Raw genomic sequence first — 17,664 nt, 5'->3', positions numbered from 1 at the left:
TAGCACATATGGAATCATGAAGAAACCAAAAAAAGTGTTCAACATATGAAAATATATTTTAGATGGCATTCACTGACCTTCAATGTAGCAGAATGTTTTTGGTACCCTTCCCCAGATCTGTGCCTCAACACAATTCCTTTGACCTCATGGCTTGGTTTTTGCTCTGACATGCACTGTCAACTGTGGGACTTATAGACAGGTGTGTGCCTTTCCAAATCCAATCAATTTAATTTACCACAGGTGGACTCCCATCAAGTTGTAGAAACATTTCAAGGATGATCAATGAAAACAGGATGCACCTGAGCTCAATTTCGAGTCTCATAGCAAATGGTCTGAATACTTATGTAAATGAGGTATCTGTTTTTAATTTTTAATACATTTGCAAAAATGTCTAAAAAAACTATTTTTGCTTTGTCATTATTGGGTATTGTGTGTAGATTGCTGAGGATTTTTTTTAAATTCCATTTTAGAATAAGGCTGTAACATAACAAAATGTGGAAAAAGTCAGGGGGTATGAAAACTTTCCGAAGGCACTGTAGGTACATTATCGTTTCTACATACTTTCTATTTAGTTTTAGAAATAAAATTGCCTGGATGTAACGGTTTTCTGTATGAGAAGGAGAGTCGGAGCAAAATGCAGCGTGTAGATTGCGATCCATGTTTTAATAAACAAACGTAAAACACGAATCAATACAAACACTACAAAATAAAGAACGTAACGAAAACCTAAACAGCCCTATCTGGTGAAAACACATAAACAGGAACAATCACCCACAAACACAGTGAAACCCAGGCTACCTAAATATGGTTCCCAATCAGAGACAATGACGAACACCTGCCTCTGATTGAGAACCATATCAGGCCGAACATAGAACTAGACAAACTAGACATGTAACATAGAATGCCCACTCAGATCACACCCTGACCAACCAAAACATAGAAACATACAAAGTAAACTATGATCAGGGTGTGACAGTACCCCCCCCCCCCCCCAAGGTGCGGACTCCGGCCGCAAAACCTGAACCTATAGGGGAGGGTCTGGGTGGGCATCTGTCCGCGGTGGCGGCTCTGGCGCTGGACGTGGACCCCACTCCATAATAGTCTTAGTCCACCTCCTTAGCGTCCCTAGATAGGTTACCCTCCTAAATGACAGCTCGGGACAGAGGGGCAGCTCAGAACAGAAGGACAGCTCGGGAGAGAGGTAGCTCGGGACTGATGGGTAGCTCAGCACTGAGAGGAAGCTCAGCACTGAGAGGAAGCTCAGGCAGGTAGTTGGATCCGGCAGATCCTGGCTGGCTGGCGGTTCTGTCAGATCCTGGCTGGCTGGCGGATCCTGGCTGACTGGCAGATCTGGCGGATCCTGGCTGACTGGCAGATCTGGCGGATCCTGGTCGACTGGCAGATCTGGCGGATCCTGGTCGACTGGCAGATCTGGCGGATCCTGGTCGACTGGCAGATCTGGCGGATCCTGGTCGACTGGCAGATCTGGCGGATCCTGGTCGACTGGCAGATCTGGCGGATCCTGGTCGACTGGCAGATCTGGCGGATCCTGGTCGACTGGCAGATCTGGCGGATCCTGGTCGACTGGCAGATCTGGCGGATCCTGGTCGACTGGCAGATCTGGCGGATCCTGGTCGACTGGCAGATCTGGAAGAGTCTGGTCGACTGGCAGATCTGGAAGAGTCTGGTCGACTGGCAGATCTGGAAGAGTCTGGTCGACTGGCAGATCTGGAAGAGTCTGGTCGACTGGCAGATCTGGAAGAGTCTGGTCGACTGGCAGATCTGGAAGAGTCTGGTCGACTGGCAGATCTGGAAGAGTCTGGTCGACTGGCAGATCTGGAAGAGTCTGGTCGACTGGCAGATCTGGTCGACTGGCAGATCTGGAAGAGTCTGGTCGACTGGCAGATCTGGAAGAGTCTGGTCGACTGGCAGATCTGGAAGAGTCTGGTCGACTGGCAGATCTGGAAGAGTCTGGTCGACTGGCAGATCTGGAAGAGTCTGGTCGACTGGCAGATCTGGAAGAGTCTGGTCGACTGGCAGATCTGGAAGAGTCTGGTCGACTGGCAGATCTGGAAGAGTCTGGTCGACTGGCAGATCTGGAAGAGTCTGGTCGACTGGCAGCTCTGGAAGAGTCTGGTCGACTGGCAGCTCTGGCAGCTCCATGCTGACTGGCTGCTCCATGCTGACTGGCAGCTCTGGCTGCTCCATGCTGACTGGCTGCTCCATGCTGACTGGCAGCTCTGGCTGCTCCATGCTGACTGGCTGCTCCATGCTGACTGGCAGCTCTGGCTGCTCCATGCTGACTGGCTGCTCTGGCTGCTCCATGCTGACTGGCTGCTCCATGCTGACTGGCGGCCCTGGCTGCTCCATGCTGACTGGCGGCCCTGGCTGCTCCATGCTGACTGGCGGCCCTGGCTGCTCCATGCTGACTGGCGGCCCTGGCTGCTCCATGCTGACTGGCGGCCCTGGCTGCTCCATGCTGACTGGCGGCCCTGGCTGCTCCATGCTGACTGGCGGCTCTGGCTGCTCCATGCTGACTGGCGGCTCTGGCTGCTCCATGCTGACTGGCGGCTCTGGCGGCTCCTTGCAGACTGGCGGCTCTGGCGGCTCCTTGCAGACTGGCGGCTCTGGCGGCTCCTTGCAGACTGGCGGCTCTGGCGGCTCCTTGCAGACTGGCGGCTCTGGCGGCTCCTTGCAGACTGGCGGCTCTGGCGGCTCCTTGCAGACTGGCGGCTCTGGCGGCTCCTTGCAGACTGGCGGCTCTGGCGGCTCCTTGCAGACTGGCGGCTCCTTGCAGACTGGCAGCTCTGGCGGCTCCTTGCAGACTGGCAGCTCTGGCGGCTCCTTGCAGACTGGCAGCTCTGGCGGCTCCTTGCAGACTGGCAGCTCCTTGCAGACTGGCAGCTCTATGCAGACTGGCAGCTCCTTGCAGACTGGCAGCTCTATGCAGACTGGCAGCTCCTTGCAGACTGGCAGCTCTATGCAGACTGGCAGCTCCTTGCAGACTGGCAGGTTTATGCAGACTGGCAGCTCCTTGCAGACTGGCAGCTCCTTGCAGACTGGCAGCTCCTTGCAGACTGGCAGCTCCTTGCAGACTGGCAGCTCCTTGCAGACTGGCAGCTCCTTGCAGACTGGCAGCTCCTTGCAGACTGGCAGTTCTGAACAGGCGGGAGACTCCGGCAGCGCTGTAGAGGCGGAAAGCTCTGACAGCGCTAAACAGGCGGGAGACTCCGACAGCGCTGGAGAGGAGGGCTCCGACAGCGCTGGACAGGCGAGGCGCACTGTAGGCCTGATGCGTGGTGCTGGCACTGGTGGTACTGGGCCAAGGACACGCACAGGAAGCCTGGTGCGGGGAGCTGCTACCGGAGGGCTGGGGTGTGGAGGTGGTACTGGAAAAACCGGACCGTGCAGGCGCACTGGAGCTCTTGAGCACCGAGCCTGCCCAACCTTACCTGGTTGAATGCTCACGGTCGCCCTGCCAGTGCGGCGAGGTGGAATAGCCCGCACTGGGCTATGCAGGCGAACCGGAGACACCGAGCGCAAGGCTGGTGCCATGTAAACCGGCCCAAGGAGACGCACTGGGGACCAGCTGCATAGAGCCGGCTTCATGGCATTAGGCTCGACGCTCAATCTAGCCCGGCCGACACGCGGAGCTGGAATATACCGCACCTGGCTATGCACCAGCACTGGAGACACCGTGCGCACCACTGCATAACACGGTGCCTGTCCGGTCTCTCTAGCACAGGGAGTTTGCGCAGGTCTCCTACCTGGCGTAGCCATACTCCCTGTTAGCCCCCCCCCCCCCCAAGAAATTTTTGGGGCTGCCTCTCGGGCTTCCTTGCCAGCCGTGTTCCCTCATATCGCCGGCTCCTCTCTCCGGCTGCCTCAGCTCTCCTAAGTGCCTCCACCTGTTTCCATGGGAGGCGATCTCTTCCAGCCAGTATCTCCTCCCAAGTGTAACAGCCCTTGCCATCCAAAACGTCCTCCCATGTCCATTCCTCTTTACGCTGCTGTTGCTGCCTGTTGACACGCTGCTTGGTCCGTTGGTGGTGGGTGATTCTGTAACGGTTTTCTTGATGAGAAGGAGAGTCGGACCAAAATGCAGCGTGTAGATTGCGATCCATGTTTTAATAAACAAACGTAAAACACGAATCAATACAAACACTACAAAATAAAGAACGCAACGAAAACCTAAACAGCCCTATCTGGTGAAAACACATAGACAAGAACAAACACACAGTGAAACCCAGGCTACCTAAATATGGTTCCCAATCAGAGACAATGACGAACACCTGCCTCTGATTGAGAACCATATCAGGCCGAACATAGAACTAGACAAACTAGACATGTAACATAGAATGCCCACTCAGATCACACCCTGACCAACCAAAACATAGAAACATACAAAGTAAACTATGGTCAGGGTGTGACACTGGAGTGTTTTTTAACCCAAAATAATCATTTTCCCAAACCTCCTACGGACCATAGCTTGCCCACCCCTGGCTCATATAGTTTATTTTACATATCTAGGCTACATTGTGTTGTCAGAATTTATGCGGATAATAAATAGGTCCATATAAGAAAATATTGATGAATGTGTATAGAGTTCAATCGAGTACAGGCTTAACTGAATGACAACAGAGACAGAATACAATATGGAATTTTATTGAATAGTTTGGGGTTGGCCTCGTCTCTGAGCAATGCTCCTCAGAGCCAGAAGCTGATGACAGGTTGCCCTATGCTGGGCAGCTGGCCTCGAAACCCCCCACTTGGAGAACGGGGTTCCAGTGACGGGCTTTCAGGTTATTATGCTGGTGGTGGTGGGGATGTGGAAGGTCATTGGAAGACTGCTGCTGTAAAACATCAAGTGACAGACAAGGGGTGAGTTGACATAAATACTACCTAGATTTATGCCCATTAGTTGACAGAAAGGGAAGTGACTATTGCACGAGTGCTCCCATAGGTTAATCAGCAAGTATGGCAGACTTGCCTTCGTGTGACATGCTCATTGGCTGAAGTTAATATGTGAATGACATTCCGCACACTTGCTAATGGTAAAGAGGAGAAGAGACGTGATGCTATCCTGATTAAGTAACATTATTAACATTACCATAAAAACACCTGCTTTGCTGATGGGGTAACATGGACACTCCCATATCAATACCTGCTATGCTTATGAGGTACTTTTTATAAACACTACAATGGATACCTGCTATGCTTATGAGCTACCTTTTATAAACACTACAATGGATACCTGCTATGCTTATGAGGTAACGTTATAATCATTACCATATAAATACCTGCTATGCTGATGTGGTAACATAACAGCTACCATACACTGTAAATACCTGCCATGCTGATGCGGTAACATTACAGCTACCATATAAATACCTGTTATGCTAATGAGGGAACATTATAAAACACTACCCTATAAATAGCAGCTTTACAGATGAGGTAATGTTATAGACTATACTATATAAATACCTGCTATGCTGATAGGTGAGATAGATGCAATATGAATTATAGAGTTTCCAAGATGAAGTGATGATCCATTCAGACCAGCCTTACTGATTGAACTTTCGCAACTACATTATATGTACTGATGAAAAGTACTTCTCAACAAGGAACTATGAAGATAGCTCTAGGGCTACAGTTTTTTCTGCAATGTGCTCAATAAATATTTAACAGCCATTCACACCTGCATTTACAGTAAGCCACAATATACAACCCAGTTCCTGTCCAATATATCACCCTACATTGGCCCATAAAAATGTTGTTGTCAGTTAACAAAACAACAGAGGCAACTTGTTATTCCTATAAGTAAACATTTCAATGGGCCTGCCTCTGATATAGGCACATACAGTAGGCCTATAATGCAGTGCAACACAGGCAGGGTGCATATAGCATAGCGACATCCTGAGGAAGTAGTTTCCCATAACAGTTTCCCATAACTTACACTAACGACCCGTCAAAGGCGGCCATCTTGGACGCAGTGTTGTGTTGTTGAGTTTATGGGGGTGCATTTGAATGTTTCCGATCAACTTTGACCAATTGGCCTAAAGTAAAAATATCACAATAAGCAGTGGTGGAAAAAGTACCCAATTGTCATACTTGAGTAAAAGTTAAGATACCCCAATAGAAAATGACAAAAGAAAAAGTGAAAGTCACCCAGTAAAATACTACTTGAGTAAAAGTCTAGTACTTAAGTATCAAAAGTAAAAGTATAAATCATTTCAAATTCCTTACATAAAAAAACACCACTTTTTAAATGTTTTATTGTGGATAGCCAGGGGCACACTCCAACACAAACTAAGCATGTGTGTTTAGTGAGTCTGCCAGATCAGCGGCAGTAGGGATGACCATGGGTGTTCTCTAGATAAGTGCGTAAATTGGACAATTTTCCTGTCCTGCTAAGCATTCAAAATATACCAAGTACTTTTGGGTGTCAGGGAAAATATATGGTTTCAAAATTACATTATTTTCTTTAGAAATGTAGTGAAGTAAAAATAAAATATGTGGTGAAGTAAAAATATAAATAGTGAAGTAAAGATGCCACAAAAAAACTACTTAAGTTGTACTTTAAAGTATTTTTACTTAAGTACTTTACACCACTGACAATAAGTGATGTGAAACAACGATTTAAATATACGCTTTTACGCTCATTCCTCAGAATGCAAAAACAACATTTCCTTTTGGGAAGGGACAAGGATGTTTAGGGATTGGCTAGCGGCCAAGCGCAGGCCTGTTGTGCTTAGTATTCTACTGAATGGAGTGTTTGGTGGGGCGAGCGGGAACCTTAGGTTTAATTTTTTGAAGACATCTCAGGGGTATACTACAAAGCAGCATCAATGAGTTAGCCAGCTAACTTTGACAAACAGCCAGAAATAACTATTGATTTTCTGATTCATTAAGAAAGCTTAGATATGTGTTTTTGGTTGTCAAGTCAATTAGACCATACCCATTTCAAGCTTATCCTTCTAAAAAATAAAAAGTTATTTCAGAATATTTAGCAAGTTAGCTGGCTAACTCATTGATTCTGATTTGAAGTACACTCTCTGGACTGGGACTGGGCATTGTTATCACTAAATTCAATAGAAACCGATTGAGGGTTTGAGGGGCGGGGGGCGGGGGGAGATTAAGTGGTCACACACACTCAAGCGCATGCACAAGCACACATACACACATGCAAGCACACACAGACACACACTCTCTCAATACTGGCAAAATGTTCTAATTACTAGATTATCCTGCATGGCTAACTGGTAACCCGACATACACGGTTGTCCTCAACAGACCTTGGTGGTCAGATTCAGTGGAAGCCTGGGTCTAACTAGCTCTCACAGTCTCATGTCAGAATTAGACATTCATCCGTGTTTCTCAAATGTCAAATTTCTAAGTTGTTCCAACGTCAAATTTCTATGTGTTTAAGGTTACTTAACTACACATTTTTAAGGTTAGGGTTAAGTTTAGGCATTAACTCTGAGATTTTAAGGTTGGGTATTAACTCCGAATGGTTAAAGGTAAGGGTTAAAGTTTGAGATAGGCTGAAAACAAAACTCTCAAAAACAAGTTTCTATTGCTGGATTCGAACGTGCAACCTTTGGCACCAGAGGTTCAAGGTCTACTTGAAGGTAACAGCGCTCACTGTTGCCCCTAGTGGCCGGTTTCCACGTTATGTCCAGACGTCCTCAGACATGGAGAGACATCGAATACTGACTTGTATCAAGGGTGCACTCAATACCAATATCCTGTATTACTATATTTTAAACAACAGGTGGGTCTAATCATGGATGCTGATTGGTTAAAACCGCATTCCAGTCGGTGTCTTTTCCACAAATTATCACCGCCTAAAATCTATGACGTTGAAATGCCTATTTACTCTGTTTCATCTGATTGCGAAATCGGCTATCTCATCAGCTCAGCAATTTATATGCTAGAACTACACTGTAAAAAGCATCTAGACATGATCTCCCATTTCTTTTAGACTATCATTTGGTTTGCAACAGCAGAGATTTGTTGGCTGATCAATATGAGCTTGTGACAACTGTACAACTCTAACCCTCAAAGTGTTCTCTAACCACTCTCCAAAAAAGTAGTGTGTGTTAGTCTTAACAGGCTGTTGATGGGTAGGGAAGTACAATTAATCATTTGAGATCATTTGAATGTCATTGATTATCTCATGAGTGTGTGTATCTTCACACTTCACACATTAATCTAAGTCATTCTTAATCACCTGAACTAGTGCCATTATGCTCTGGTCAAATGTACATTCCGTTTTGTTTTGCAAAGTTGCAATATATTGAGGTTTTTCCTATTATTTCCCAAAAGCCAAGATGTCAGATCAAACTTCTACTTGTTGAGAACTGTAAGTAGAATTCATAAAAGCGTGGCGGATGCTCTGATTGGATAGAAAAATGGAAAATGGATTTGGGATAAAATCTCCCATTCACAATGTTTTTTTTTACGGCTCATTTGTTCCCTTCTGTCAACAATCTCAGCGTGTTCTTTTAGCACTGATGTCCAAAAATGTATTGATGGAAACATGAGATAACAGAATACTGGATTGTTGCTGCTACCGTGGGTGTCAACTCAACTCATTTTATCGACACAACGTCTTGTTAACATATTGTTCCACTAAAAAGAGCCCCTGTGTGGTTCTCAAAAAAGCTTCAATCTCATTATCTTTTGCTTCAGAGATGCAGGAAGTGGCTGCTTGGAGCTGGAAACAAAAACAGAGGTTACTGACCTCCTTGATATGACTGTAGACACGGTGTCATGACGGATTTAGCCACCCATCGCAACCCGTTTCAACCAGCAAATACTCTGGTGTGAGTTTCCTGAAAGCTTCGTACCACTAAGTTCATCTTTCGCCCATTGCCTTAACCCCTGTTTTTGGATTGTCAATTCACAGCCTTCCTCTTCTTCTTTGGGATTGGGTTGGCGGATCGCATGAAACATTTGTGATACAAAAATAAAAAGGAAATGGTGAAAAGGAAAAAAAATTGCACCACCAACTAACGCTACACCTATATACCACTATTTCATAGAAATAAAATCACCACCCCATTCCACTACTTTGACCGTAACTGATCCTACACCAAGCCAACGGCCTGGGAGGATGGGACAACACCCCTCAACACACCGTGTAACTCTTCTGAAGTCAAATCTTGTATACCCAAATACTTCTCTGCAGCTGCCACCACAATATCTATCTTCCATTTCCGCGGTACAGTTGATAACCATTGCTATAAAACACTAAAAAGCCGACCTTACTGAAGCATAAAGGAATTGTTGCCCTATTCCTCTGTGCTGGCACAAATCTTCTACTCCCTGGGATCCTTTCAGGCTCCCTCACCCTTGACCCATCCTCCTCTACTTTCTCCACTGCCTCAGCATATTATACCTTCTGCACTACTCTGACTCTGGCAACCTCAACCTGCCTCTCTCACACCTGACACTTCCGATCCCCAGCAACATGAGCACCCCTACTGTTGAAACACACAAGTTTATACACGGAAAGTGCACAATCCTCTGTCCCATGTCCTCCTGCACACTTCCCACATCTTGGAATCTCCCTCCTACATACTGCTGTGACATGACCATAAATGTTGCACCTGAAACACTGCAGTAGATTCGGCACAAAAGCTCTAATATGATAACTGATATCCCAGCATGGCTTTGTTTGACTAGAGACTCTGACTCAAAACACAAAAGGACTGACAGTGACTCCTCTGTTCCACCATGCTCCCCACCAGGCCTGCGTCGCGCCAAATGGCAGGCGTCACAAACACCATGAATTTTCAACTTCAATTCCTCCACCTCCACACTTAACGCTACCCCAGAAATCACTACTTTCAATAGTGCCCTGTTCCTAAGAGCAAATCAAGAAACAGATCTTGACCCAAGTTGCGTGACAATTCACATCCTAGCCAGTTCTGCTCTGTTTCATTGGTAGAGCTGAAATCATGTTAGTTTAGTGGGTGGGTGGGTATGGTAGATGGTTCTTAGCGTCATCGGTGCCTAATAATAGTTCCACTGTGTACTGTAAGGTACTTTGGTGGGTGTGACTTCCAAAACTTAACAGTTCCTGCTGGGCCAAACCCAGATTAAACAGGGGCGCACTGTTCCTCTCTGAAACACACACGCACATACACACGGAACCATATAGCGTTTTCCATCACCTCAGCTCGAATGTCCCCCAACATAAAAAGATGAAAAAGAACATAGAAACTAGGGTAAATAACCCTGATTAGCAAGAGGCTATAGATGATGCAATGTACTGATGGGCAGTAGTGGTTTTCAGGCTACTGCAGTTTGTTGTCTGAGTCACTGTATTGTCAAAAAAAAACAATTGTGTATTTGTTTTAATTGAAAGAGCTAGGCTAATGGCCTAATTGGGGAGGCAGGGTAGCCTAGTGGTTAGAGCGTTGGACGCAAGTTCAAACCCCCGAACTGACAAGGTACAAATCTGTCGTTCTGCCCCTGAACAGGCAGTTAACCCACTGTTCCTAGGCCGTCATTGAAAATAAGAATTTGTTCTTAACTGACTTGCCTAGTTAAATTAAGGTAAAATATAATGTTACAGTGAATGTGTCCATAATTATGTTATCAGTCATTTACTTTCTATTTGTTTATGACACACAGTGACTGAGGTGTTATCCGTCCTTGTCCTCTTTATCAAGTCAATGCATATTTGGTTATGTGTGCATTTATGTATATAGTCTATACCAGCATTCCCCTATAGTAAGCCCTAACATTGCCTCCAGGTACTATTTGTCTTGGCTTTGTATTTTCTCCTCTTTCTCTGCTCAAAGCCCTATAGTTTTCCCCTTATCCCCTTGTGCGCCTTTCACTCAGTCACAAACACACACACACATTTCTCCCACCTTTCACTCACACACTCAAAACCCCCTCAAAGACGCAAATGCTCGTCCACTTGCATAGTAGGCCGGAGGCGCGCCCACGCTGTTCATAAGCGCAGCTCGAAGGCGTCACCACATTAAAGTTGAGCGGATGAGTATCACACACGCCGACGAGGAAAGCACGAGTTTTTAGTTCCGAACAGTCATAAATATCCTAAATTGTGCCACGTTCTTTTTTTGTTTTAGTCCATAAAATACATTACTGGAATGTATCGTGAATCTTGAGCAGGCAATGTCAAACGAAGCTTTGGGTCAGAATTGTTATGTTTTTAAACGAGACGCGCATTTTGGTTGATCTTATATATAAGTATTCCAATAATTGAGAAAACAACCGTGCTGAAGCAGAGACCGTTAATTTGCATCCAGTCAGTTGTGAAGACGGGCACTCTTCTTTGAAGCGCCACAGGACATCATTTGCATGAAACTGAAGCCAGGTAAAATGCGTAATTGTTTTTCACTCTATTGAACTCAAGGGATTTTTCAGCCCGTTTTGGGATTTCAGTTGATGGTACGGACCACAGCTGGCTCCATGTGATCTACAATCCCGACACCCTGTTTAAACGTTTAGAAAGGTAAATAGTCGTGTATATCTTGCTCATATGAAAGCCAAAGTCAAATGTTTCCAAAACCATATAGCGAGGCATATTTGCGTTTAGACTCACTCAAGGCAAAATGATGGGACGTGGTCTCTGTTTGAGTATGATATGTTGGATAAAATAATAAAGACAAGACACCAATGTCAATTTCAATAGCCTTGTTTAAGCATTGTACAAATCCCTACACACGGAGTCCGGGGAACAGCCCAGCTCGTCGATTACCTATCAACCAGATTCAGTAACAGTCTCCACTGTCATGTAATGTAATTGGAGTCATGAGAAGGGAAACTGACAAACCAATTTCATGTGACTATTACTATTTTTCAGAATGAAAATTATTCGACGACGATGGCAATTTTTGTGGCATTTCCAAAGTACATGCATTTACCAATAAATCAAGTTGCCTTATCCTTTGGCGCATATTGAATGTGTTAGAATTTGTGGGAGTCATTGGAACGTCAGTGTGCTGCTGACTTTTCCATGGCTCATAATCGGGGCCATCTAGTAAAGACGCTCTACTGAAGGGAAAACCGCTTATGTCCTCGGTGCATAATGGCATTTCAACAACTCTCCATATTTCCCAGTCTGCACAGACACACAGACCTTACTGTCTGCCACTAGGGCAGTACAGTACATCAGATAATATCCTCTGGGATTTGTCACATTGCTCTATTTACTCATGGGCATTCTCGATCCTATTAAAAAGCACTGTGCAGAAAAATGCAGCCTGACCACATTCTGAACATAGTTACGATCGGCGTTACTGTATGTGTACATGTTCACCTGTATCTGCTATCTACCAGTTTGTAGACATGCCAAAAGAACTGAACATATTTACTGTGGAAAATTACTCAACTTGTAGCCTGGGGTGGGGTGAGAAGAGGTCTGTTTTTGTGTGTGATAACACTTTCTGAAGACTAGGTCTCTTGACATCTCACCAAAGCATGCCATTTTTTTTTTAGGAGGATAAATATTATGTGTGGCGGGGTAGAAAGCGAAGCTGTTTCCTGAGAAGTGGGCTTGCCTAACAATGGCCATCATCTTGGCACAGTCGGCGGTTCGCAGTCAAAGCAACATCTGAGGGAGGCTGTAGGATATGGAGAGAATGGCAGAGAGAAGGGGGGGGGGGGGGAGAAAGTGCCTAACAATGGCTGGGGCCGTACAGCTCACACAATGTGCCAAGAGGAGAGTGGTGTTTTTGGGACATTCTTAAGACAATGGGAGAGCTATGTCCAGCTGGTGACGCTTAACCTCCGTTAGACAGTCCATTGTTTGGGTCTCATTGGCTCTTATGTAGTGTCTAGTTGTAACACAAGTCCGGTCAAGTCAATGCTATGAATTCTAGAACTCGCAGTAAGTACACATCAAATCACTTAAGATTCGTATTGTAAAAAAAACAAAACTTTTTGTCTTCTAAGCCTACAGATCATGTGCTCGAGGTGAAGGGTAAGCCTATGCCAGCCTTGGTGTTAATATGGGGAGGGGGGGAAATACACCTCCACTGGACTGTCATTTGATTTGCTGTTTTTCCAGCTCAGCAGCTAGGTTGACCTGGGTTTATTAAGACGAGGCACAGTAACTGTTAAATATTTGATGGTTCTGTACTGAATCTAGTGAGTGAATATTGATTGACTGTTTTATTGCTGCACCTGATCCTGGGCTGGCTCTTGGTTGTATTTCCACAACCCAGTTCATTGTGTCCTAACAGTCCCCTTTAACTACTGACACGTGTCCACTCTGCATAATACGCTTAAAAGTATAGTTCGCCTCTCAACATCAACAACAAAAAATATATATTTATTTTTAGTAAAATCTCTCGAGCCGTGTGTCCATATTCCACATTATAACTTATGTTATTGTGTTGGCAATTCATGTGTCTGATTTGTGGTAATGTATTTAACTAGGCTGCAATTTGTCTTTCTCTGTATTCCAGATCAAAACGTTGACTCCAGCTGTACTCGATTCAAAGAGAAAGTGGGAAATACAACTAGGAAAAGGACTGAAGACCACGACACCTGTGCCACATCTACCACTAACCCCCCCTTGACCCCTTCAAAACCCACCCTCCTATCCACTATGTCTCTCAATACCTTCCACCTGATGGAGACCCTCAAGAAATCCCCGGCTGCTTTACGCCGCCGTTTCCGCCGCGACCGCACAGAGTCCCTCTCCCACGGCGATCCGCTATTCAAGGTCCACTACCTGGGCACTGAGAAAATCTTCTCCCTGGATCGAGAGCAGGCCCAGGATGCCATAGCCCGTCTGCTCGACGGGGCCGCAAATGGAAAGAAGCTGAGCAAAGACCACGCGTTGGTTGTTCGTCCACGCTATGTCGAAGTCAAAGAGCTCAGCACAGGACGCCAGCTCACTAAGACGTACCTCCAGGACATCGCCTACTGCGCGGCCGACGCCACCAGACCCAACGTGTTTCTGTACATCTGTAAGCAGCGTGGGCAACAGCTGCAGTGCCGGGTGTTCTGGTGCAGCCGGGCAGAGCGGGCACGGGACATGACGGCCTGTCTGGCACACTCCTTCCAGAGGGCACTGAGTGACTGGCAGGGGGATGGCGGAAGTACCGGCACACTGACCCCAGAAAAGGTTGGGGCGAAGGAGGGAGAGGATATGCCCACCACCCCTAATAGCTCCAAAAACTCCATGCTAACAGCTAGCTTAAGACGAGGTGAACATGGCCTGAGCACCTGACACACTGAAATATTCAATTGAAATCAATAGAAACCAACATTTTTAGGCAGGCAATCCCCTTACCGCCTATCAGTAGGGGAAACTTTCAAAGGGATCAATTGATAGTCTTCAGTTAACGCATGAATATGTATGTACCTGTATTTGCACATTTCACTGTCTTTTTCTTGAGAGTTGTATGTGATTAAAATCAAGCCCAGTCAGCACATTTAACACCCTCTCTCACTCCTGTGTCGGTTTGCAGTCCGTTGGAAGAAGAGGAGGTCCCTGTCTCGCAGTCCACTGAGTGCCATGATCAGGAAGAGATCCACCTCAGACATCTGGCACTGAGACAACTGATCCCCAGCGTGACACTAAACTGATGACACCCACAGAGACTAGTTACAGCACGTAGGGAGGGAGGGAAGAGACGAGGGATTGAAAGAACCCACCACTACTGGACTCAACAGGACTGAAGGGAGAGAGAAGGAGATTAGTGCTGGACTTTCTTTTAAATGGGACATTGCCTTAGTAAGTCTACAGTACAGTTCATGACTGAAATGAACATTTAGCCTACAAACCGGGACAGTTAATGACTAGCTGCCTTGGAAGACCTGGGAACAAGGCATTGGGTTGATGGTGTGGTACTGTAAGCTGTTTCCAGCATTCACCTCCGTTGCCTTGTGACTTGTTTTCACTGTTGGAAAGCTTCAATGCTAAACTGCTAATATCCATTGCCATTCCAAGGCACTTGTTTTCTAGTGGCCTTGCTACTCTAAACTGCCAGTTATGCTTTCGAAGAAAGGAGCACATGGTCTTGTGTACCTTTTTTAACTAGGTAAGGATATGACCAAATATATCCCCCAAACCACAATCTTCTCTCAATGCAATGCTGGGTATGGGCTGGAATGGTTGAAACTGGTTACAGTCATAGAAATGATGGTTGTTTTTTATCGTTTTTAAAAAAATGTATTTTAATTAAGTTTTTGTTGTTAGCTTATGGATCATCAGCCTGTACTTTTTTTTTTTTTTTAAGGGGCGAGGAACTTTGTTTGAGCTGACCCTGCGATGTGAGCTCCGTGTTGGTCTTGGGAGAGGTGTTACAAAGTGTGTGTGAGGATTCATGGGGCATAAAGGGTTCATTTGAGCCGACCATAGCAGAACATCTGCTGAGTTGTCGTAGGTACACAGTAGGCTGTGTTTATAGGCAGAACTGTAATTAAGGCTATAAGACATGAGAACCCAGGGTTTATCGTGTGAATAACTCACGACTAAGACCCAACATGGAGGATCAGGGAAACGGCCGTTAGGAGGATGTTATTCACGATAATTCCTGGGGCCTGATTGCTTTTATAAAACAGTTACCAATTTTTTTTTTTTTTAAAGATGTGTTTTCATTCAATGCTATTTTAATGAGTAAATTTGTTAGCCTGAGCAAAAGCCAGTTGTTAGTTCTGAAATAATGAAGTAGCTAGCCAAATGAGCTGGTCATCCAAAAAAGGTTGCCATGCAGGCTAGCTACTTTTCCTTTGCTAGTTAGCTAACTAAAGCTGACACTATCACATCAAGCAGCTGACATGATGGCAAACTATGTGCCTTTTAGTTTGTTTTACCTTTGTTTCTATTGCCATTTATTTTGACATATCCATTGTTATGACCCTTTATAAATAAATTTTCCCGACTAAGAGAAGCTGTCAGTCTTGTCACTCGCAAGTATAACCTGCAACATCGTTGCACAGGTCGGGGGCAAGCAGCAAGGTTTAGACAAACCCAAACTGTTGCAAACCAAATGCTAGCCTAGTAGTGTGGGGAAATAATGTTTTAACACTATTTTACAGGAGAGATGAAGTTTATAAATTGCCTGGCTGGGCTGTGGAATTCAAATGGAACTGTTAAATGGAAAATCAAATGATGTGGCCAGTCATTGACAGTGCATTTTAGTACAAGACTATGCTAACTCTGTCTTCACAAATCTTCTGAATTTGAATGAGCCTCACGGCTTATATACTATAGATGCGATATCAACCTACTTATTCACACTAAATCCTCCCTTTACAGGTGTTAGTGTTTGCTAGAACAGTTTTTTTTTCTTCTCATAATGATGAACCAGTTAGATGTATATTATTAGCAGTTTATCTGGAAAAATAACTCATCTGTGATCCTCCTCATTCCTCACTATTCCGGTGTGTGCAAAGTAGTAGTAATGTTTTTGTCACATATACCGGATAGGTGTAGTGAAATGTGTTCCCCGGGTCAGATATAGTAGTACAGCAGCCCTGGAGAAAATTAGGTGTAAGTGTCTAGTTCAAGGGCACATCGACAGATTTTTCACCTTGGCGGCTCAGGTATTCAAACCAGCGACCTTTCACTTACCTGCCCAACGCTCTAACCGCTAGGCTACCTCTGTTCCTCTGTGGGGCAGGAACGTTGGTTTGAACTGTTCGGGAACTTCTGTCGTGCTCCTGCTTTCCGATGGGGACATTAGAGTTCACAAATCCTCATTGGCCTCGCCCCCAACCTCTCCTCTCTGTCTGGCCTAACCTACTGTAACCTCATGACTTTGCATGTTTCATAGCATTAGTGTTAGCGTGGCCCCAATCTCAAATACCTGTTTCTCTTACACACGCTATCTTGCGCCTCACACACTTCCCCATGCCACATCCGCTTATTCCATACATTAAAGACATCTATACTCAGGCAACCATTATGAAAAGGTCACATTACATCCCAGCTTAATTTCTCGATGTGATACTACAGTATGCAGTATTGCATAATTTAGTTTCATGACAGCTGACTGGTGTTTTGTATAGAGTTTACACAGGAGACTGCTTGTCTACGAATGGGGTGGTATGGGGGCTATTCTACATTTGAGTCCCTACCTATCTTCGGGCCAACCCCCCCCACACATTACACCTTACCATTTAAGTGACAAATGAACAAGAAAAGGTTAGCGATGGCTATCTGCATGTTTTACAGTAAAAGGTGCCTCTGTTTTACATTTTTATTTGACTTGACAAGTTATGCCATTGATGTCAATGGATGTTTGTTTAACCATTTATTTTAAATGACTATGTATGCTGATGTATCTCAAACTACACTCCAAAGATGAGGTTGTGCCATTTGTAAGTGCATGCTTTAAGGTCTGGTTTTATGTTGCATATTTAAATATGTACTCTATGGAATAATAAACATTTATACAATGATACTTGTATATTTGAAAATGTATTTTCTACCTTAACTGAAGACACAGAGCATCAAAACAGCCAACCTCAGGTCAAAACAAGAGTCCTGTACAACACTACAGTGTGTACTGTGTCTTTAGTCCTGGAGCCAAGCGTTTGTTTTGTCTCATTCATCAATCTGAGGCGTATCTATTTAAAAAGGCGATTTGCCCTTTTTTTTCCCTTTTTTTAAAAGGGGCGTTATATCTCTGACTCGAAAGAACACATTCCATCAAGGAGCTGGAA

General features: G+C 45.1%; 1 protein-coding gene across 2 annotated transcripts; it reads left to right on the top strand.

Annotated features, from left to right (window-relative positions):
• The first annotated feature begins 10,996 nt into the window (after positions 1-10,996).
• LOC139378960 (low density lipoprotein receptor adapter protein 1-like) lies at positions 10,997-17,400 on the top strand. Of its 2 annotated transcripts, none has more exons than XM_071121601.1 (3): positions 10,997-11,356; positions 13,452-14,198; positions 14,463-17,400. In XM_071121601.1, exons 1-3 carry the CDS (start codon positions 11,341-11,343, stop codon positions 14,546-14,548), a joined length of 849 nt encoding a protein of 282 aa, XP_070977702.1. In that variant the 5' UTR covers positions 10,997-11,340; the 3' UTR covers positions 14,549-17,400. The 2 variants fall into 2 exon arrangements, with proteins under 2 accessions (XP_070977702.1, XP_070977703.1); XM_071121602.1 differs by having other exon boundaries at positions 10,997-11,494; positions 14,463-15,882.
• Positions 17,401-17,664: the final 264 nt, after the last annotated feature.

Source organism: Oncorhynchus clarkii, chromosome 21, assembly GCF_045791955.1.
Source record: "Oncorhynchus clarkii lewisi isolate Uvic-CL-2024 chromosome 21, UVic_Ocla_1.0, whole genome shotgun sequence".
Classification (NCBI taxonomy): Eukaryota; Metazoa; Chordata; class Actinopteri; order Salmoniformes; family Salmonidae; genus Oncorhynchus; species Oncorhynchus clarkii.
Note: the sequence above shows the minus strand (reverse complement) of the source record. Positions and strands in the feature narration are given on the sequence as shown.

Coding starts and splice junctions, on each gene's coding strand:
- LOC139378960 (XM_071121601.1), top strand. Junction 14,199..14,462: donor AACAGCTAGCTTAAGACGAG/GTGAACATGGCC, acceptor GTCGGTTTGCAG/TCCGTTGGAAGAAGAGGAGG.